The 17,623-nt window shown below is 51.4% G+C and overlaps 1 protein-coding gene across 5 annotated transcripts in view; it reads right to left on the reverse strand.

Annotated features, from left to right (window-relative positions):
• SUFU (SUFU negative regulator of hedgehog signaling) overlaps positions 1–17,623 on the reverse strand; it is a 105,783-nt gene that overhangs the window by 14,611 nt on the left and 73,549 nt on the right. For all 5 annotated transcript variants that reach the window (XR_003508978.1, XM_027529557.1, XM_027529555.1 and 2 more), the window contains exons 8-10: positions 15,959–16,070; positions 1,693–1,827; positions 19–157 (exon numbers count right to left, since the gene is read on the reverse strand). Coding sequence is in view for 4 of the 5 variants with exons in the window: in XM_027529557.1 (XP_027385358.1) it covers positions 19–157; positions 1,693–1,827; positions 15,959–16,070 (386 nt within the window). In the remaining variant the exon portion in view is untranslated. The remainder of the gene's footprint in view (positions 1–18; positions 158–1,692; positions 1,828–15,958; positions 16,071–17,623) is intronic.

Here is a 17,623-nt window from a genome sequence, read left to right on the forward strand (position 1 = left end):
GAGAAAGAGCCTTCTCACTTGTAACCAGGGTCCGTGAGCTGCGTAAGGGTGCTCCTCGGTGGCAAAGGCGCCTTCTACTCCCGTGGAGACAAAGGTGATGGCCATGTCACCTGTGATACTTTTATATGTAAAGTGCCGTCCGTGCAGGAGCCTGCCCCTGGGGGTGGGAACGTGAGACAGTGAGAGCGGGCCTGGCCAGGGCGCTCGGGGACTGTGGGGGCTACGCTCCCGGGATGGGGTGCCTGGAAAATGCCCTCCTGACTGACCAGCTGCCCACTAACAGGGGACTTAACCAAACATGTTCGTCTCAACACCTCCCAAGAGAAGCCTCTCACGAGTGTTCTACTGTCATCCTTCCGAAGTGTTCAAGGCTGGCAGACACCAGAGCAGCGTTCAGAGAGGCTGCAAGGGGAGAGAGGTCCACCTCTTCCGTGTCCTGGTGAGGAAACTGAGGCCAGAGGGGCCAGGTGGTAACGTGCCCAAGGTCAGGTCCAGAGCTAAAAGGGGGATCGTGCCCCTCTTTGTTTGGAGGGTGGGGATGAAGAAGCCCCTAAACAAATTTCCCACACCCCTGGGTGATGGCACAGGGCCCTCACAGCACAACCCTGTGTCTGGTCCACCCACTCCCAGGCCTCTTGTGAGATTTAAATGGTTACCAAGTCCACATCTTTAAAAAAAGCTGAAGCCAAGTAGGGTCACTCTGAGAGAGCCACAGAAGTTATTGTTAACCCCTAGTCTGGAAATAACACCTGGGGGAAGGGTGGGCAGGGGCAACTTGTGGGGACAGAGATGCCAGTCAGCAAAGGAAGCAAAACCTGCTCCTGGCTTCCTCAGGCTGCCTCAGATTAACCCTTCATCAGCCTAAAGGCCCTGAGCCTGGGCTGGAGAGGGAGCTGGGGGAGGAAGTGGTTGGGGTCCTTGGGGAGGTGTGGGGGTTGTACAGGGCCCCGGCCAGCCACTGGTCACTGGCTGTCTTTGCCCTGTTGGGCCAGGCTGGTTTCCACCCAAGCTCTTTCCCCAGGCTCTGGGATAGTGGGGATGGTCCCAGCAAGTACAACCCCCTTCTTCCCTGTCACTGTTGTCCGGGTTTACAGTTATCCTTGCTGTAAAATTGAGGGTGGAACCCCCAGGGCTCTGGAGGAAGCCAGCTGCACAGGTTCCCCCAGGGCAGCATCCTCATGCAGGAAGCTGCATTCTGGCCCTGGGGCTGGGTTTCTAGCAATGTGGATGGCAGCAGAAGGGACACAGTCTGGGCTTCTGAGTCCCTCAAGGAGTGTGCGGGCCACAGGGTGTAGAGAACTGAATGTTTTGCTGGAAAAACAGCAAAGCAGGAGAAAACAGAGCCCCACCCGTTAGAGCCCCTGCCCTACCACCCCAGTGCTACCAGGGACCCTGCCACTGGGCTGGTGGGATGGCAGGGGGGCGGTCTGAGACACCCTAGGTTACTGGACCTTTGTAAGGGAGCAGGGCTGGGGGAACACTTCTCTGCACAAAGGAGAGCTCTTCAGTGCAATGGGGGCTACTGGTGGGCTTGGGGGCCACAGGCCTGCCCACAGGCCCACCCACAGGCCCAGGCTGGAGCTGCCTGACTAGCTCTCCTCCCCGCCAGGGTCCTAGACTCCGCCAAGGCATGGGGGGCCAAGCACAGGCCTGGTAGCTCCTTGAAACCAAGCTGTACTCTGTGGCACTCACCTGAGGCAGAGAGGGATGAGGGCTCCTGACTCCTGGTTGAATTTCAGATGGACGCTCTCCAGCTGCCGCGTACGGATCAGCTCGTGGGGAATGATGGCCGTGGAGCTGTCGCTTTCCAGGCTGTCTTTGCGGCTCCTGCAAAGCAAGCACAGGAACAGGTTCAGCACAAGGTGAAAACCGCAGGGCAGAGCAGGACAGGAGGCTCCCAGGCTGGGCTCCTGTGCAACGACAAGGATGGTGACTGATGATAAAGATAACAACAGCCACCATTTACTCAGCCCGCATTTGCCAAGTGCCAGCTGCTGTGCGAAGCACCCCTCACATGGTGGGCACAGCGCCTCTGTGAGGTGGGCACGATTTTTACAGCCCTTTAACAGATAAGGAGTCTGGGATCAAGAAAGTGATGTAACTTGTCCAGGTTGCACAGCGGGGGCTGTGGAGCTGGGATCTGGTCGCAGGTGAGTCTAGTTCTGAAACCTCATCTTTGGCCAACACACTGTAGAAAAGCTATGTCACAGTGGCTTGTTCTTCCCTCAGATGGCAGCAGGGGTCTCTGGGAGCCCTTCTTCTGCTGCCCTGGAGCCCCAGACCCCAAGTTCTCCAATGCTGGGGTGCCAAAGTTTCAGGAGACTCGGCTCTGAAAGCTTCCTTCCAGCTGACCCTGAAAAGGCTGTGACATCAGAGCAGGCTCAGAGCATGCACACTCCTGCTGGCGGCCCATAGCTACAGTGACATACACACCCTTCATCCAACAGGAAATGACACAGGCCTCACCAAAGGGTGGAGAGCAAGGCTCGCAGGATTCAGATCTCAGATCCTGGCTGGGCAGCGGGGCCAGCCGCCACCCTACTCGGCAATGAGGCCCCAGCAGTGCGGTACCAGATTCCTCCTGACTGTGGCTTCCACCACGGCACGTTGCCACTGCTGCCTCACACCCCTTCCTGTCCTGCTTCCCACCCACAGCTTGCTCCACAGCTGGGCCACAGGGCCCCTTTGCAATCTAAGATTCATTCTTTCAAATTCAGCTGCCCCCAATGATGACCTCGCAAATCTGCCCCAGCCGGAAGTGAGGGTTAGCCACTGATCTCATTCAAAAGACTAGATCCCGGTTTGGACTGTGAATTTCAAAATAATTACTCAAGTGTCCAATCAAAATACTGGGTGATGGGCTTCCCTGGTGGCGCAGTGGATAAGAATCCGCCTGCCAACGCAGAGGACATGGGTTCAACCCCTGGTCTGGAAAGATTCCACATGCCAAGGAGCAACTAGGCCCGTATGCCACAACTGAGCCGTCAAGCCACAACTATTGAAGCCCATGTGCCTAGAGCCTGTGCTCTGCAACAAGAGAAGCCACCACAATGAGAAACCTGTGCAACACAACCAGAGAGTAGCCCCAGCAACTAGAGAAAGCCCACATGCAACAACGAAGAGCCGGCACAGCCAAAAATGAATAAACATAATAAGTAAATACTGGGGGAGAAGCTTTAGTTATTTATCATTCAAGCGGCAGAAGCCATCCAGGATGTCTGGGTTTGATAACCTCCTTATACACTGGAGGGCTGAGGGCTGCAGCCTGTGGCCCAAAAGGCACCCCGACACTCAGAGAGCAGCTCCCCAGAGGGAGGAGGTGAGGTCTGTAGGCAAGATGGAGGGTGACATGGGGCAGCACGGGGCCCCACTGAGGCAGCGACTTATAAGCCCACAGTAACAGGGACCATTCCCACCAGCTGCATGGATCCACCCCCAGATGTGACTGCTCTTTCACAAAGTAGTCTCTTCCTCTGGGCTCCCAAAGCCAACTCTGAGTTGCCCTTTGCCCTAGCACCTCCTTTGACAAGCCCTTTCAGGAGACCTGTGAAGAAGACAAAACATGCTGGCCAAGCCGGTCACAGAATTTCAGGGCTGGGAGGAAACTCTGAGGGTGTTTAATCTACCTCTTTCCTTTAAGAAAGAGACCCAGTAAAGCATCCAAGGTCAGAGAGCTGGGCTGTGGCAGGCCAGCATGGGAGCCTCGGACCTCTGACCAGCTCTCTTCCCCTGAAGCCCTGGCCACTACGCCTCCCTTCGGAGGAAGGCAACACCAAACACCAGCCTCGGGGCTTGGACAAGAGCAGGACTCAGGAAAGGCAGCAGCCCTCTTTGGTGAGCCCTTACTCTGCTCCAGAGTAGGACCCTACACCAGGTAAATTTTTCTGTGGTTAACCCTTCTTGTACAGGTAAGGAAACTGTGGCTCAGACAGGAGAGGGGATAAGCCTATAGTCAGAGTTTAAGAGGAAGAACCAGGGTGTGACTCTCACCATCACTTCCCTGTGTCACCTCTGAGACACATCACCCACCACCAGGCTCCTAGCCCAGCTGCCAGATGGGGCCAGGCAGCAGGCCTCTCTGACACAGGCAAAAATGCGGATGAATAGCAACTGGGGGGTGGGGGCAGCGGGCTGGGAGAGCAGAATCAACAGCACACAGGGCTAGAGACGTCTCAAGCTGGAGGGAAAAATAAATTGTTGAAAGTCAGCTAAAGTCACCTTGGTAACTGCTACAACACACTCACCCGGAACGAGGACATCAAACCCAAGTGCAAACAGCTTTAAAGAAATGGAAAAGAACTTAATCATCTGAAGAATTAATGTGACAAGTGCCCACATTTACACCTCCCACCAACCTTCAATCATTTGAAAACGTACTTTAATCTTTAAAGAGAAAAAAAAAAATTGCAAAATGCAAGATCTGCAGTCCTGGAGCTTGGGTATTTCCGGCCTGCTGCTTCAATGGAAACAGGGCAGATACACACACACACACACACACACACGCACACACACATGCACGCACACATGCAGGAGCCCAGCTTTTTGCTGATTTGTTTTTTCTGGACATCGATGCAGAAGCATGAATTATTTGTGTGGGCTGGGTGAGGTATTAAATCTGCAGCCGACACAGGTTTGCAATGTTTTGCACGGTTGTCAGCTTAATCTTAGTCATAAAAAAATAAGTAGTGTGCTCGCCAGCGTGGCCTAATTTTTCAGCTGGGCTGTTTTCTCCCTGAGTTCCTAGTGGAGGGGAAGGCAGAGCTTCGGGGTTGGAGGGGAGAACTGCTCCCAGGGAAGGCGTGGTGGCCGGCAACCTCCAGGGGCTGCTGGGGAGATGGAGCCAGGTGATGAAGTATGCTCAGGGAGGCAGAGTGGCTAATAAACACAGGTTTGGGGTTCAAGTCCCATATGACCTTGGGCAAATAACTTAACTTCTCTCTAAGCTTTACTATCTTCTTGGTGGGAAGAATAATAATACGCTTTCCTTATAAGGATTAAATGAGATGACTTAGGTGAAGCATCAAACAGTGCCTGGGATGTAGTAGGTACTCAAAATGTATCTGGAAGGCATTACCAGGATGTTAGCGGGCTGCCTCTAGAAGTCTATCTGCTCCTCATGCAGGAATGTTGATAGCTTAATAGAGACTTATTTGCCTTTACCCTGGGCCCAGAATCCAAGTGCCTCTAGCCAAGTCAGTCCCCCTTTCTGAGCAAAGGTCCTTACCCTTGGCTTGGGAGGGGGACTTCTGAGATGGGGCAGCAGTCACTGTGGGCCCTGGTCAACCACTGGTATTCTGGGAAGGCCCAACTACAGGTCAACAAAATCCCTTGAGGCCTTTGTTCTGCTGAGGGATGTGCTGGCAGGGCTCCCTTCCTGCGCAATGAGCACAATGAGCCTTCCTGCAATTCTCATCCACTGGTCCTCAAGTCAGCCAGAAGTAGGTTAATTCATCCTCCACGACAGCCTTGTACATCCCCGAGGCCGCTCCCACAGCCCAACAAGAGTTTCTCTTCCAGGATTTGTGGCCCCAACTTTCAACGATATTCTTTGCTGTTGTTATTGTGGTTTTCAACTATATTCTTAAGATAAGGTCCTAAATCATCCATCCATCCAAGTAACTCTCCCTTGCACTCACTCTAGCTTGTCAAACTCTAGTGTCATGTCCAGAAGTGAAGTACCATGTGTGGAAATACAGTACGTGGTTTAACCAGCGCAGATCACAGAGGGACTGTGAGCTTTCTTGCTTGGGATACTTTATTTCTATTAAAACTGTCATCACATTGTCCATTCTTTGTAACCTCGTCATAGCTACCAACTTATACCGCACTCCCTCTGTCAACAAATCCCCCTCAGGCTTTCTCCCATGGACTCAGCTTAAACCTCTTCTTCCCCCGCCTGTGTGTACTCTAGATGATTTGGAGCTTGAAACAGAACTCTGCTGTTACTCAGCTAGGGTTTTGAGCGGTCCGGATATTTCTGAAACCTGGCTCTGGCACACATCATATTGGCGTTTCCCCCGACTTCACGTCACTGACAAAACTGATAAACTTGCCATCCATGTTCTCACCCCAGGCTTTGATTAAACAGTGAACAGGACAGGGCCAGGCAGACAGGCTGACAGACTGACATCATTACTCTTCGGGTATGCGCATCCAACCGGTTGTAATCAACCCAACCATTCCACTGCTACGTCGTCCCTCACCCTCCTGGATGGTCTGTAGACATTTCTGTGTCTTGCCAACGATGATGTCAGAAGACACTCTCCAAATGTCTTGCTTACCCCCACCTATATGAGGTCTATAGCACTTCCTTTATCTACCAGGTAGAAATAGGTTAAGTGTTTCTAAAAAGGCAGTGAGGAAGGTCCGGCAGGCCTGACTCTCTGTGAAAGCAAGCCTCACTGTTTTTCCTTAGGGAGTGTTCACAGCCTACTCACTGAACAATCTAGCCCTGAGTTTTCCCTGTGAGTTGACACTAAGCTCGCTAGTCTAGAGAGTGAAAGATGCTTTTCGCATCTTGGAACTTCTGAGTGCTTTCAGTCTGCCAACACCTCTCTCCCATTCCCTCAGAGATTACTGACACCAGCTTTCTGAATCTCATCTGCCAATTGGACTGGTATTCTGGGGTGCAATACATGTGGACCAGGAGACTGGAAATCATGGCTTCGATCCTCTTTTATCAATGCCTTTGTGATTCTTCCTAGTCTGATAACCATTCTATTTGAGATGGAAGCTAACAGAAGTAGAGTAAATTTTTGCTGCCTCTCTGTCTCTGATTAACATCGCTCTGTCCAAACAACAGGACCTAGGTTTTCTTCTTCTCATTCTAAACAGAAGTATAAAAAATAGTCCTGTTTGCTGATCATAGCACTTTTTTTGCAAGACTTAGCTCTTCTTGAGTTTCAGCTTTTCTTGTTGGTCTAACATACTTCTAGCTTTTGTTCAAATTCTTCCAAAATATTCTGAGTTACATAAAGACTTCTCTACATATCTGTACTGGTCCCCAGAGATATTACACCTCCTTTCAGTTTTCAGGGGACTATCCACAATAATAATAAAAGGTACCAACTATGAAGTCATTTCCTACTCCAGCGGATCTTCCAGACCCAGGGATAGAACCCATGTCTGCTGCACCTCCTGCATCGGCAGGCGGGTTCTTTACCACCGCACTGCCTGGGAAGCGCAACTATGAAGCCAGGCCCTATGCTAACCCTGTATATATCTGTTCCTTTCCTTCCTGTAACAACCCTACTGTTGCTGTTCAGTCACCAAGTCACGTCTGACTCTTTGTGACCCCATGGACTGCAGCACACCAGCCTTCCCTGTCCTTCACCATCTTCCGGAGCTTGCTCAAACTCGTGTCCATAGCGTTGGTGATGCCATCCAACCATCTCATCCTCTGTCGCCCCCTTCTCCTCCTCCCCTCAGTCCTTCCCAGCATCAGGACCACAATAACAGAAAACTAGTCAAAATGACCACATGGGTCACAGTCCTACATAACTCAATGAAGCTTTGAGCCAACCCATGCAGGGCCACCCAAGATGGACAGGTCACGATGGAGAGTTCTGACAAAACGTGGTCCACTAGAGAAGAGAATGGCAAACCACTTCAGTATCCTTGCCTTGAGAACCTCATGAACCGTATAACAACCTTATAAATAGGTATTATTTTTCCCATTTTATAGACGAAGAAACGGAAACCCAGATACTTAAATAACTAGACCCAAATCGCACAATGAGGTAATAAAGGGCTGAGACAAAACCCCTAGGTCTTCCTGATGCCAGCAAACATATAACCACAATATTTATTCTTAAGAGCCTCCCATCCCTTTGAGTGGTCTTTCCTTCTGGGGTTTCCAAGGCCACGAAGACACATCTATTTTTTTCCCCTGAACTCTTAAAAAGAATTGCTTCCTAGAAACCACAGCAGGGCTTCCCAAAGGGCATTCGATGGAATTTTAATTTAAGACACACTTTTAGAAAAGCAGATGTGGCAAGGGCTGGATGCAGCACACTGTGTCTCAGATGAGAGGTTCACAAAATGCTGGCATTTCGAGGAATCTGAGGAGGACTATGGAGGGCAAACCAACCAGTTTCACTTTGTGTAAGCCAGTATCTTCCAAGCTTAGCCACAGGAATCCCTCCTCACTCAATCCCCAACAAAGTCCCTTACAAGGTTGTAGGGACCCTCCCTCTGGGGACCACTGACCAAGCAGTGTTTTGACAGGGCCCAGGGTTTTCCCTCCTAAACCCTGCTCTGCCTAAGTACTTTGTCCCAAGGACCTGTCACGCCCATGGTGCCGGCCTCTCTGCCAGTCAGTCAGGGGCACGTGAGGCACTCCATCAACTCCTTCACCCCACGGCAAGATGCTCTCAGGAGGCCTGTCAGACAGCTATCCAACGCTCACCTTGAGCTCTTGGCCTGATGCTGGGGAAGCTGAAGTTCCTCTGAGTGAGCAGGGATTACCAATTCTGTGCCAGTTCTGTGATTTCTACCTGGAATATGTGATTCTTTGCACTACGCAGGGTAAGCTGTAACAGCTCCTACAATATCACTTCTTTGACTTTCCTCAATACCTCTAATGTACTTTCCACTTCCCGTTATTCCCTTTTTGGGCTATAGCCATTGACTTCCTGCTACGGAAGATGAGCCTTTAGCTCACTTTCATCTCATACTCCCTCCTTCCCAAGATAACTGTGCCGTAAGTTTGTTTGGATCAGTATTAAGCGTTGATGTTATTATACAATACTAATGCTATTTACAACTGAGCTTCCCTGGTAGTTCAGCTGGTAAACAAGCTGCGTGCAATGTGGGAGACCTGAGTCCTGTCCCTGGGTTGGGAAGATCCCCTGGAGAAGGGAACAGCTACCCACTCCAGTATTCTTGCTTGGAGAAGTCCATGGACAGAGAAGCCTGGCAGGCTACAGTCCATGGGGTTGAAGAGTCAGACACGACTGAGCAACTTTCACTTTCACTTCACTTTCATGGAGTATATACTATGATTACTTTTCCTTTTTAGCATAATTTTCTATTTTTCTTGTATTTAATAACTGTATTGTTTTCTATGAATTTCAATAATTCAATCCTAAACTAACTACCAATGGCCTGCAGATTGTCCCAAGACTTTCAAATAGAGCAAATATTTATCAATTTTATCTTTTTAAAGACATTTCTCCAGAGGATCCTTCCAAATGACTCCAGTCTGAACTCACTGCCCTCCATTCTTGCTACGTAGGTGTCCTCACGGGATCACCCTTCACCTTCACGCTGGCAATTCCTCTCCCCTCTTTCTCATGGGGGATCCCGTTTCTTATTTCCTGAGTATTTTCTTCACTCATTTGATGGAGCATATCTTCTAGCAGATTTCACTTTATTTTTCAGTGTGCTTCTCTATGATCTGTCACCTTCAGGAGTTTGCAGGCAAACTAACATCAACTTTACTCTGTGTACTGGTTCGGAGACTTCTGTGGCCTTCTTTCCAGTTATTTTTTCCTGAGGAGGGGCAGACACCTCCTCTACTTTTATCCTCTTTTACAGGCAGCACCTAGTGGTGATGAGGCCTGGATCTGGATTCAAAAAACCCAAAGTTCAAATTTTGGGTCTGAACCTTCTTAATCTTGGCTCATTGACCCAGGATAAGTTATAAAATCTAGCTAAGCCTCTGTGTTCTAGTTTGTAAAATGGAGACAAAAGTAATCCACAATATAGGGCCTGGCAGATGGTGATACTTAGTAAAAATGCCTGCTTGGCCACAGAACCTGTCCAACCCAGGATCCTTCCTGTACTGGGAACACTGAGCAATGGCTTACGGGATGGCTCAGAGGCACGCCTCAGTAATTCAGCAACTGATCTCAATCTTCCCATTTCTTTCTTTTTTACCACCTGTCTATATAACACATTCTATATTTACACTTCCCACTGTATAAGGGGACTTTTTATATATCCTAACACGCCTTCTCCTTCCAACGGCAGGCGAGACTCCTTGTTTCTAGCGCTGCACAGATCGCAGTACATGCTTCTGGTCACCCTACCCACACTTCACAGGTTGACAGAACCGTAGCCATGTTTCCTCTGCACTCTGCTCTCAACAGATTGAAAAGTCTTAATTTTTCCATGTTAGCCTAAGGGTGTTGGTCATATTCTATCAATGGCAGCAAGTGTAGAAAGGAGAGGAGCCCAGCCACCGTGACTCCTTTTAGCCACAATCCCAGTCCTGTGACAGTGATGACGTCTGCACTGGCTATGCGACTTGAGGCCTTCTCCTTGGGGACGCCAGGCAACAGGAACCAAGGCACCCGGCTTGGCAACGATTCAAAAGTGAAGTGGGTTTGGCCTGCTGAGCCCAGTCCAACCTCTGGCTTCTGCCCACTGGCCTGGGAGATTGTTCCTTTTGCTTTCAGATTGCTGACTAAAGCGCTGAAAAGCACTTGCAGGTCTCCCTTCAGGGCAGGACTGGGACGGGTGTGGGTGGGAGTGAGGGCCCAGCTTAACTCCACAGGTGCTGTTACCGCTGAGTCCAGACAAATTCTCTGATGAGGATGACACAGGGGTACAAGGCCAACACCAACAGCCAAATGACAAAATGCAGTATTTTCACTATGAACATCCCAAGGAGAAAAATGTGATGATAGAAGAGTGGGATGGAGTGTAGGTGAAGAAATCAGAGTGAGGAAGCATCATGTTAAGGTTGGTGGATCCCTCCATCAACTACTAACTCCTCCGGGCACCCGGGACCTCCACCCTGCAGCCCCGTGGTCTGACTCGGGTCGGGGACGAGGACCCCTGCGCTCCTGAATGAGCCAGCTCCAGTTAGAGCCCTTGGCTTTCTGTTTCCTGAGACACTGAGTCATTTCCTCTCTCTAGCTCTCACCTTTGAGCCTTCCTTTTCCCTTCCCTGGAGAAGTGACTCACTGCTCAAGTGTTGGGTGACACTGAGGATCAAGGATGGGTGATAAAAATACTCCTGATTGTGCAACTCGAGGAGGAGGAGATGCAGCGTGGACTGAGAATTTCGACGTGCTGGCCATGAACTCTGAGGCTGGGGCATTAACAATGGCCCCAGCTTCACCTCTTTGGGGAAGTGGACAGAGAATGGAGTTCAAACAGAAATTCACCCAGGCAGGAGCACTTTGGAGCCCTCGTTCTGTCCTTTCAAATGTGTATTTCTGAGAAGGGCACGTAAAGGCAAGCGCTCAGCAAGACAACAGTGGCTCACAAGAGCCTGGGCCCTTCCCCTCGTCAGCCCTGTGGGGCCTGGCAGGGGCCCTGAGAACAGGGCTGTTTCTTTTTCTTTTGGGTTTTCTCTCCAGTGAAAACAACCGTACTTCCCCAGTGTGGGAGGGGTGAGGGGAGCCAACGTGACACGTGGGCTCCTGGCGGGCCACTGTGCTGACACGATGGAGCCCCCGGAGCAGGGTTATCCAGGCCTGCCCTGTGTGCGGGAAGTGACGTCAACAGCCCAGCTATTTTCCCAGATGGAAACTCACCTTCCTTCACCCAATTCACTGGATGCAAACGAGATATTGTCTTCTTCTAATTAATCTTCATGGGCCTCATAGGCTGAACAAAACAAAACACATGCGTGCTAAGTCGCTTCAGTCATGTCTGACTCTTTGCGACCCTATGGACTGTAGCCCACCAGGCTCCTCTGTCCATGGGATTCTCCAGGCAAGAAACTGGAGTGGGTTGCCATTTCCTTCTCCAGGGGATCTTCCCACCCAGGGATCAAACCTGCGTCTCTTACATCTCCTGCATTGGCATTGGTAGGCAGGTTCTTTACCACTAGCGCCACCTGGGAAGCCTGAAAACAAAACACAGTTTTCTTTAAAGAATGACTCCTTGGCCAGGTCACAAGCTCTTCAAGACAGGGACTGAGGCAGTAGGGACCCCCTCTTCAAACGGCCAAACAGATGGGAGCGGAGACACTCATTAAAGTGGAGAGAAACGCACGTTGTGTTCTGGGGCATGCTGGGGGGAAGGTACAGCTGACAATGCCATGATGGGAGAAGCCATGCTACAAAACTTTAATTTTTCAGAAAGTTAAGGCAACAAGAAAAAAAGCCTTAAATGCTGCTGGTGCAATTCCAGAAGACTGAAAGAGCTCAGTGATGATGGTTAGTGTGCTTTTTAAAGATACCTCACCACAAAGGGTTTCTCCCACAGCCGGGAACCTTCCCTACCAACACATGTGCACACACACCCAGGAGCCCTGTCCCTCTTTGGAGGGGTGGGGGGCGTTGTTATGTGATCCAGAAAGCTCCCTAGAGGTCCCCCAGCCTCGGTCAGTGAGTCACTGCAGAGGGAAAAGGAGGAGGGCTGGTACACCGAGACAGCTTCTCAGCACTGGAGCAAGTTTACAGAGAGATGAGCCTCGCCATGCAGTGCACCTGACCACGCTCATCTCCCAGTCCCTGTGCGGAGCCTGGGGAGCAAAGGCCGGGCTCCGTACCACAGTCCGCGTCTAAGCCAGCCACCTCAGACACGGGATGCCAGTGACTTTTCCCCTCCTTGACCCAGGTCCTTACAAATGCTGGCAGGCACAGTGCCTAAGCTGGGCTCCCCTCAGTGGCACAGAGGAGCTGCTTCCCAAACTCACGCGGGCGGGCAGTGGGAAGGGAGGCGCCAGCAAGCCGAAGGAGGCTTTTCTCAACTGATCATCTTGGGAAAAGCCAGATACAAATTTCACGGCTGGAATGCAGGGGTTGTGAAACGCTGGAAGAAGCCCCAAAGAGGGCCAAGGGCTCCCCTTCTGGGAAGGCGGTGGGAGGAGGGCTGGCAGGGGCGAGTGGGAGAGAAGCAGGTTACCCAGAGGGGCCTGCCTTTCTGGGAAGCAGGAAGTGAGGCCTCAAGAAAGAAAGAAATCCCCTAGCCCTGAAGTGGTGGAGAGGCCAGAGGTACGGCTGATTTTGTTTCTGAACATGAGGGCAACAAGGCTTCGTGTCAAGAAGGAATTGTGGTATAAATGAGCCAATTATGACACATTTCATTATCTCAGGGATTTGGAAGCACTGAGGCTGGCAGCATGTCCTCCTTGAGTTAAATACAAACAGTAAGCTTCTAACTCGGGGCTTTAGCCTGGACCTTGGCCTCAAGGGAGAGGTTTCTATTCATGCTCCCACTCGTGAGAAGGGGTCGGCCTGGGAGGGGGAGAGACAGGTCTGGGGTGCCCCTCACATGGGCCCTGAGCGTGGCGTGAGGAGTTAATACCGTGTTAACAGCTGAGGGACAGCCCTAAGTGCCACCCTTTCCTCACCAAATCACTTATTAGCCTTTCTGTACCTCAGCCTCCTCACCTAGAAAAGGGGGATAATAATATTATCTACTTCACAGAGTGACCACGAGGGTGGTATTAATACAAAGTCCTTGGAACATGACCTGGCTCACGCACTTCACCAGTAGTGCTGGCTGCTACTGAGATGGGAAAGAGCGAGTGTCCGAGTCCCCCAGGCAGGCCAGAGCCTCGCTGCTCATGGCCAGGCTCCACGGGCTCTTCTGCTTCTCCGCTCTATCTCCACAGCCTCCTCAAATCACGTTTGGCCCCATGAGGACCACATCTCAGAGTCCCCACCCAGAAAGCCTGACTAAAGGAAAACTGGACACAAAGACACAACACAGCCTGTGCCCATTGTGCCCCCGCAGGGAGAGAAGCAAACACTGGTGCCAGCATGTTTTGGGTTGGCTTTCTCAGTCACGATCCAGGCGGTTTATCTGAAATGGGGTCAGCTCCCAGGGTGGGCAGCACAGATATTACACTCGTGCTTGCTAATGTGAATCGAGTCCACCACCACTGATCCTGAGATAACAGGGAGCTGGAGACTAGGGGGCAGGGGGTGGTGTTGGAAAATGTTCTTGGGGAAGGAGGAGAAACCAGTTCTCAACCAAATGCTAGCAGATTGGTAACTAGGACCAATGACCTTAGAGGAGACAGTGCCAACTCCCTTCAGACTGCAGATTCCAGTGCCTTAGAGATGTGACTGGGTCCCTGAGCTGCAGGGAGGGGAGAGGACCCCAGAGGGTTGCACCTCTGCTCTACTCTCATCCATCTCTCTGTAGCTCAGCCAATTCAGGCCAGAGTGGAGGCTGCAGCTCTGCCTTGTCTGCAGACGGCCCATGGACCAGGTCCGATCCTTACTGCTCAGCAGACTGAGTCTGGGCTAGATGTGAGCACCCAAGAATCTTGAGCCCAGCAAAAGGTTGCTGGGGCTGCAGCAGCTGGAAGTACGCCCAAGACAGGGCGTGAGAGTTCAGGCTTGTTCCAGATATATAACAGGGGCAAGTGGGGTACCTCCACAGGAGCCCCTGCCCTTCTGCCCAGAAACCTAGACCTTCAGAGGTGGAGGGGCCATCTGAACTAAGACCATCTACAAGTTATGGGGCAATCTGTTTGAGCCTTTGAGCCTACAAGTACCTCCCAACCTCCCACCAGTGCCAACAGGGCCCAGAGGAAGAGGCCCAGCTCAGGACAAGGGAAGAAGTATGGCCCTGGGATGGGAGCCAGACTCCCAGGTGGAGAGTTTCCAGATGCCCCATGACTCTGCCTGGCCCTCTGCAGCTGCCAGGGGAGGATGGTGCCTTCGGCCAGCTCCTTCAAGGCAGCTGGCTGCAGAAACCCACTGGCTAGAGTTAAAAGCTGCTCAGAGGTACAGTGGAGGCTTCTCCAGGCTTTTGCCAAAGAGCTCCACTCTCATGGCTTCTGGATGGCAGATTCACCAGGTGGGCCACCTCAGGCAGCCAGAGCAACTCTCCCTACTCCACAATCTGCTCCCAGGTTCCAGTCTCAACTTTAACCAGCCAGGTCTTCCCTGTTCCATCCCCGTCAGCTCCATCTCCTGCTTGTTAAAATTCTAGGGCACCTTCAAGGCCCATCTCATGTACTTCCTCCTCCAGGAAGCCCTCCCTAACTACTCAAGATCATGCTGACTTGTCCCTTCTGTAGCACATTAAATCACTACCGCTTCTGGGGGTCATGGATGAGGAACTGAAGATAGAAAATTCAAAGTAACTAATTCCAACAAATTACATCCACAGCCAGAATCATGCCAATTAATTAATTCATTCAGTTCATGTATTCCCAAAAGAGCCTACACCCCAGATGGCCCTCTGGGTCCTGAGCCTGCCACACAGCGAATGTGTAATAAAGACTTCTCAGAAGAAGAATGGATCACCCTGGACCTGCAGGAGTGGTCCGCCTCCCTTTTAGCCCAGGACACAGCAACTTCCTCTCTGGCAGGCAGGGTTCCTGCTCTGGGCTGCCAGTTCCCAGGCTGCCCCTGCCAGCAGCTATTCCCTGGAGTTGCCCTGGGACCAAGGGCAGAGGCGGGGGGTGCCCAGCTCCAGCTCTGCCTACCATTTGTCCCCAACAGAAGAGGAGAGGTCAGCAGGAAGTAGATCTGACCTCTCAGGTGGTCAAAAGTCTCTCTGAAGAGCTCGTGGACAGATAGCAGAGGCCTGAGAGGACTTACCTTCCCTGGGCCCCCTGGAAAGGAGGCAGGAAGAAGGGCCTCAGCAGCAGGCGTCCAGTCTGGGGCTGGCCAGACAGGGAGGCCCCTGGGGTTGCAGCTATCAGCCGGAGACCAGGCTCCAGGAAGGAAGGAAGGGCAACTCTGGCCGAGGCCGAGATAAGGAGGGGAATGGTGCTCAGCACAATGGGCTCCCACAAGGCTGGGAGGCCCCAAGTCAGATTTCGCCCCAACTTGGCCTCCCATCTGCTCACACAGCCCGTGTAAATATTTACTGTTGTTTATATTTCTGCTCTGCTGGGTCCCCTCCGAGGCCCTTATGACCATGGATCTGTGTGCCCCAGAGACCCTGAGTCCATCCAGAAAGGCCTCTGGGCATTGTTCTCTCTCATGCAAGCCATAGGGACAGGATCTGAAGGACAGAACTGCTCCCGTGTCCCAGTCTCGGGACACTGCTGTCAGGAAGCTGGACTGACCCCCTCTGTGGGTGGGCAACTTACGGGGCCCGGTCGTGGGTGAGGCCGTTCTGTCGCTGAGGGTTGATTGGCGGAAGGACGGGTTTGCTGTTGATCTCAAGTCCTCTCCTCAAGGTCTCCCGGATCTGCTCTGTGTCTGCAATGACACCACCAAGTTACCCAATGGGTCTCTGGGCCCCAGCAGCTCCATTCCCGTCTTTAGAGCCTAGCTCTGCAGATGTGCTGGGGAAAGGCCCCTGAGAAGGTTGGTCTTGAGGCCACTCCAGCTATCAGCTGTGAGATCTGAGTGCAGCATGAGGACACGGGGCAGATGAGGCATTGTGTGCTCCCCAAACTTTTGGTCTGAAGAGCACCATGCTTGTAGAAGACGAGGAATGGCCCCTGGACCACAGAAGGGCGCCTTCCAAGGCAGGGCTCTCCTCCACTGTCCTTCTTTTCTTGTGTCACAGGCCCTAGGCTTACCCCTAACATGGGTCCAGACAGTGACTCACAAGACAGCCGCTGCCCAAGACCACCCAGGAATTCTTCCCACTTACTGGATGCCAGTAACGGCTGCAAGTGCTCTGCCATGAACGGGCAGGCGTCCCTGACACAAGTTTCTGGGTTTGGGGTAGTCAGCTGGTGTCTGGTCTTGACACCCTTTCCCCTGGGGCCAGGTCAGTGGGATGCTGAGTCATCTTCCCACCTTGGTCCCATCCCAGGGAACCCTGCCTCTTCACAGATCTGCCAAGGACCAGGAGGTGAGAAAAGAGTCTCTTGGTGGAATTATTTCTTTGCAAGATGCTTTGCTGGTCTTCGGGGTAAAGCTTACTACTCTGGTCCCCTACACTGAGATTTTGGTCTAAGACTTATTTCTGCAAACACACACTAAAAAGAAAATTAATGTTGGTTGATCAAAGGGTGGGCTTAGGGTAGATGCTGAACATGATTAGTGATTTTTCTAGCTGTTTGTTACAGCCTCATGGATCTTACTTAAAAGAATTTTTTTAAAATAGCCAATAATGGTTGAAATTTTGGACAAAGCTGTGAATCCTTCCTTAAATTAGCTCTTTTTCGCAAAAGCAACTGAATGAGTCTAATAACTGTACAGTCTCTCAGAACCTCCCTGGGGCTTGGCACATCATTAGAACAAGCAGGAAGGAAAGAAAAGGGTCAGATATTTGCATGAGGGGTTTAAGTTGTTCTTTATGGAAAGAAAACCTTTTATAATTGCTATCACATGTGTTTGTATTTTATGCAGGACCAAGTATCTTACTCTTCAAAACATAAAGAAAGGGGGAAGCATAGAGAAAGGAAGTAGAGCAGCTATAAGCACATGTCTTTATATATGGCTGCTTTTCTTTTGAAGATAGTTAGGGATGCCCTTTCTTTAAAACCATGACTGCTTCTCTAGCCAAGACTAGCATGCTGAGCTTCCAACAGGAGAGCCATACCCTCCTTCTCCAAGGCCCACCCGCCTAGGTTCAGAGGTAAGGGTGCTTGCCCCTGCCCTTACTTTGTATCTGCAAGACAGTGTGTGTGTGGGCGGGGGGTAGAGTCTATAAACTGGTCTCATACTCAGGCCTTTCCCATCAGAGGCCTGGGCAGAGCTGAGGCCAGTATGATCCTCGGGTTTGGCATGGCTTTCAGGCTAGAGCTGGGCCCTGTGTCAATTCTGTGGGTGGCCAGGGCTTGTTCTCCTGCACTTGG

The sequence above is a fragment of the Bos indicus x Bos taurus genome, chromosome 26, assembly GCF_003369695.1.
Source record: "Bos indicus x Bos taurus breed Angus x Brahman F1 hybrid chromosome 26, Bos_hybrid_MaternalHap_v2.0, whole genome shotgun sequence".
Taxonomy (NCBI): Eukaryota; Metazoa; Chordata; class Mammalia; order Artiodactyla; family Bovidae; genus Bos; species Bos indicus x Bos taurus.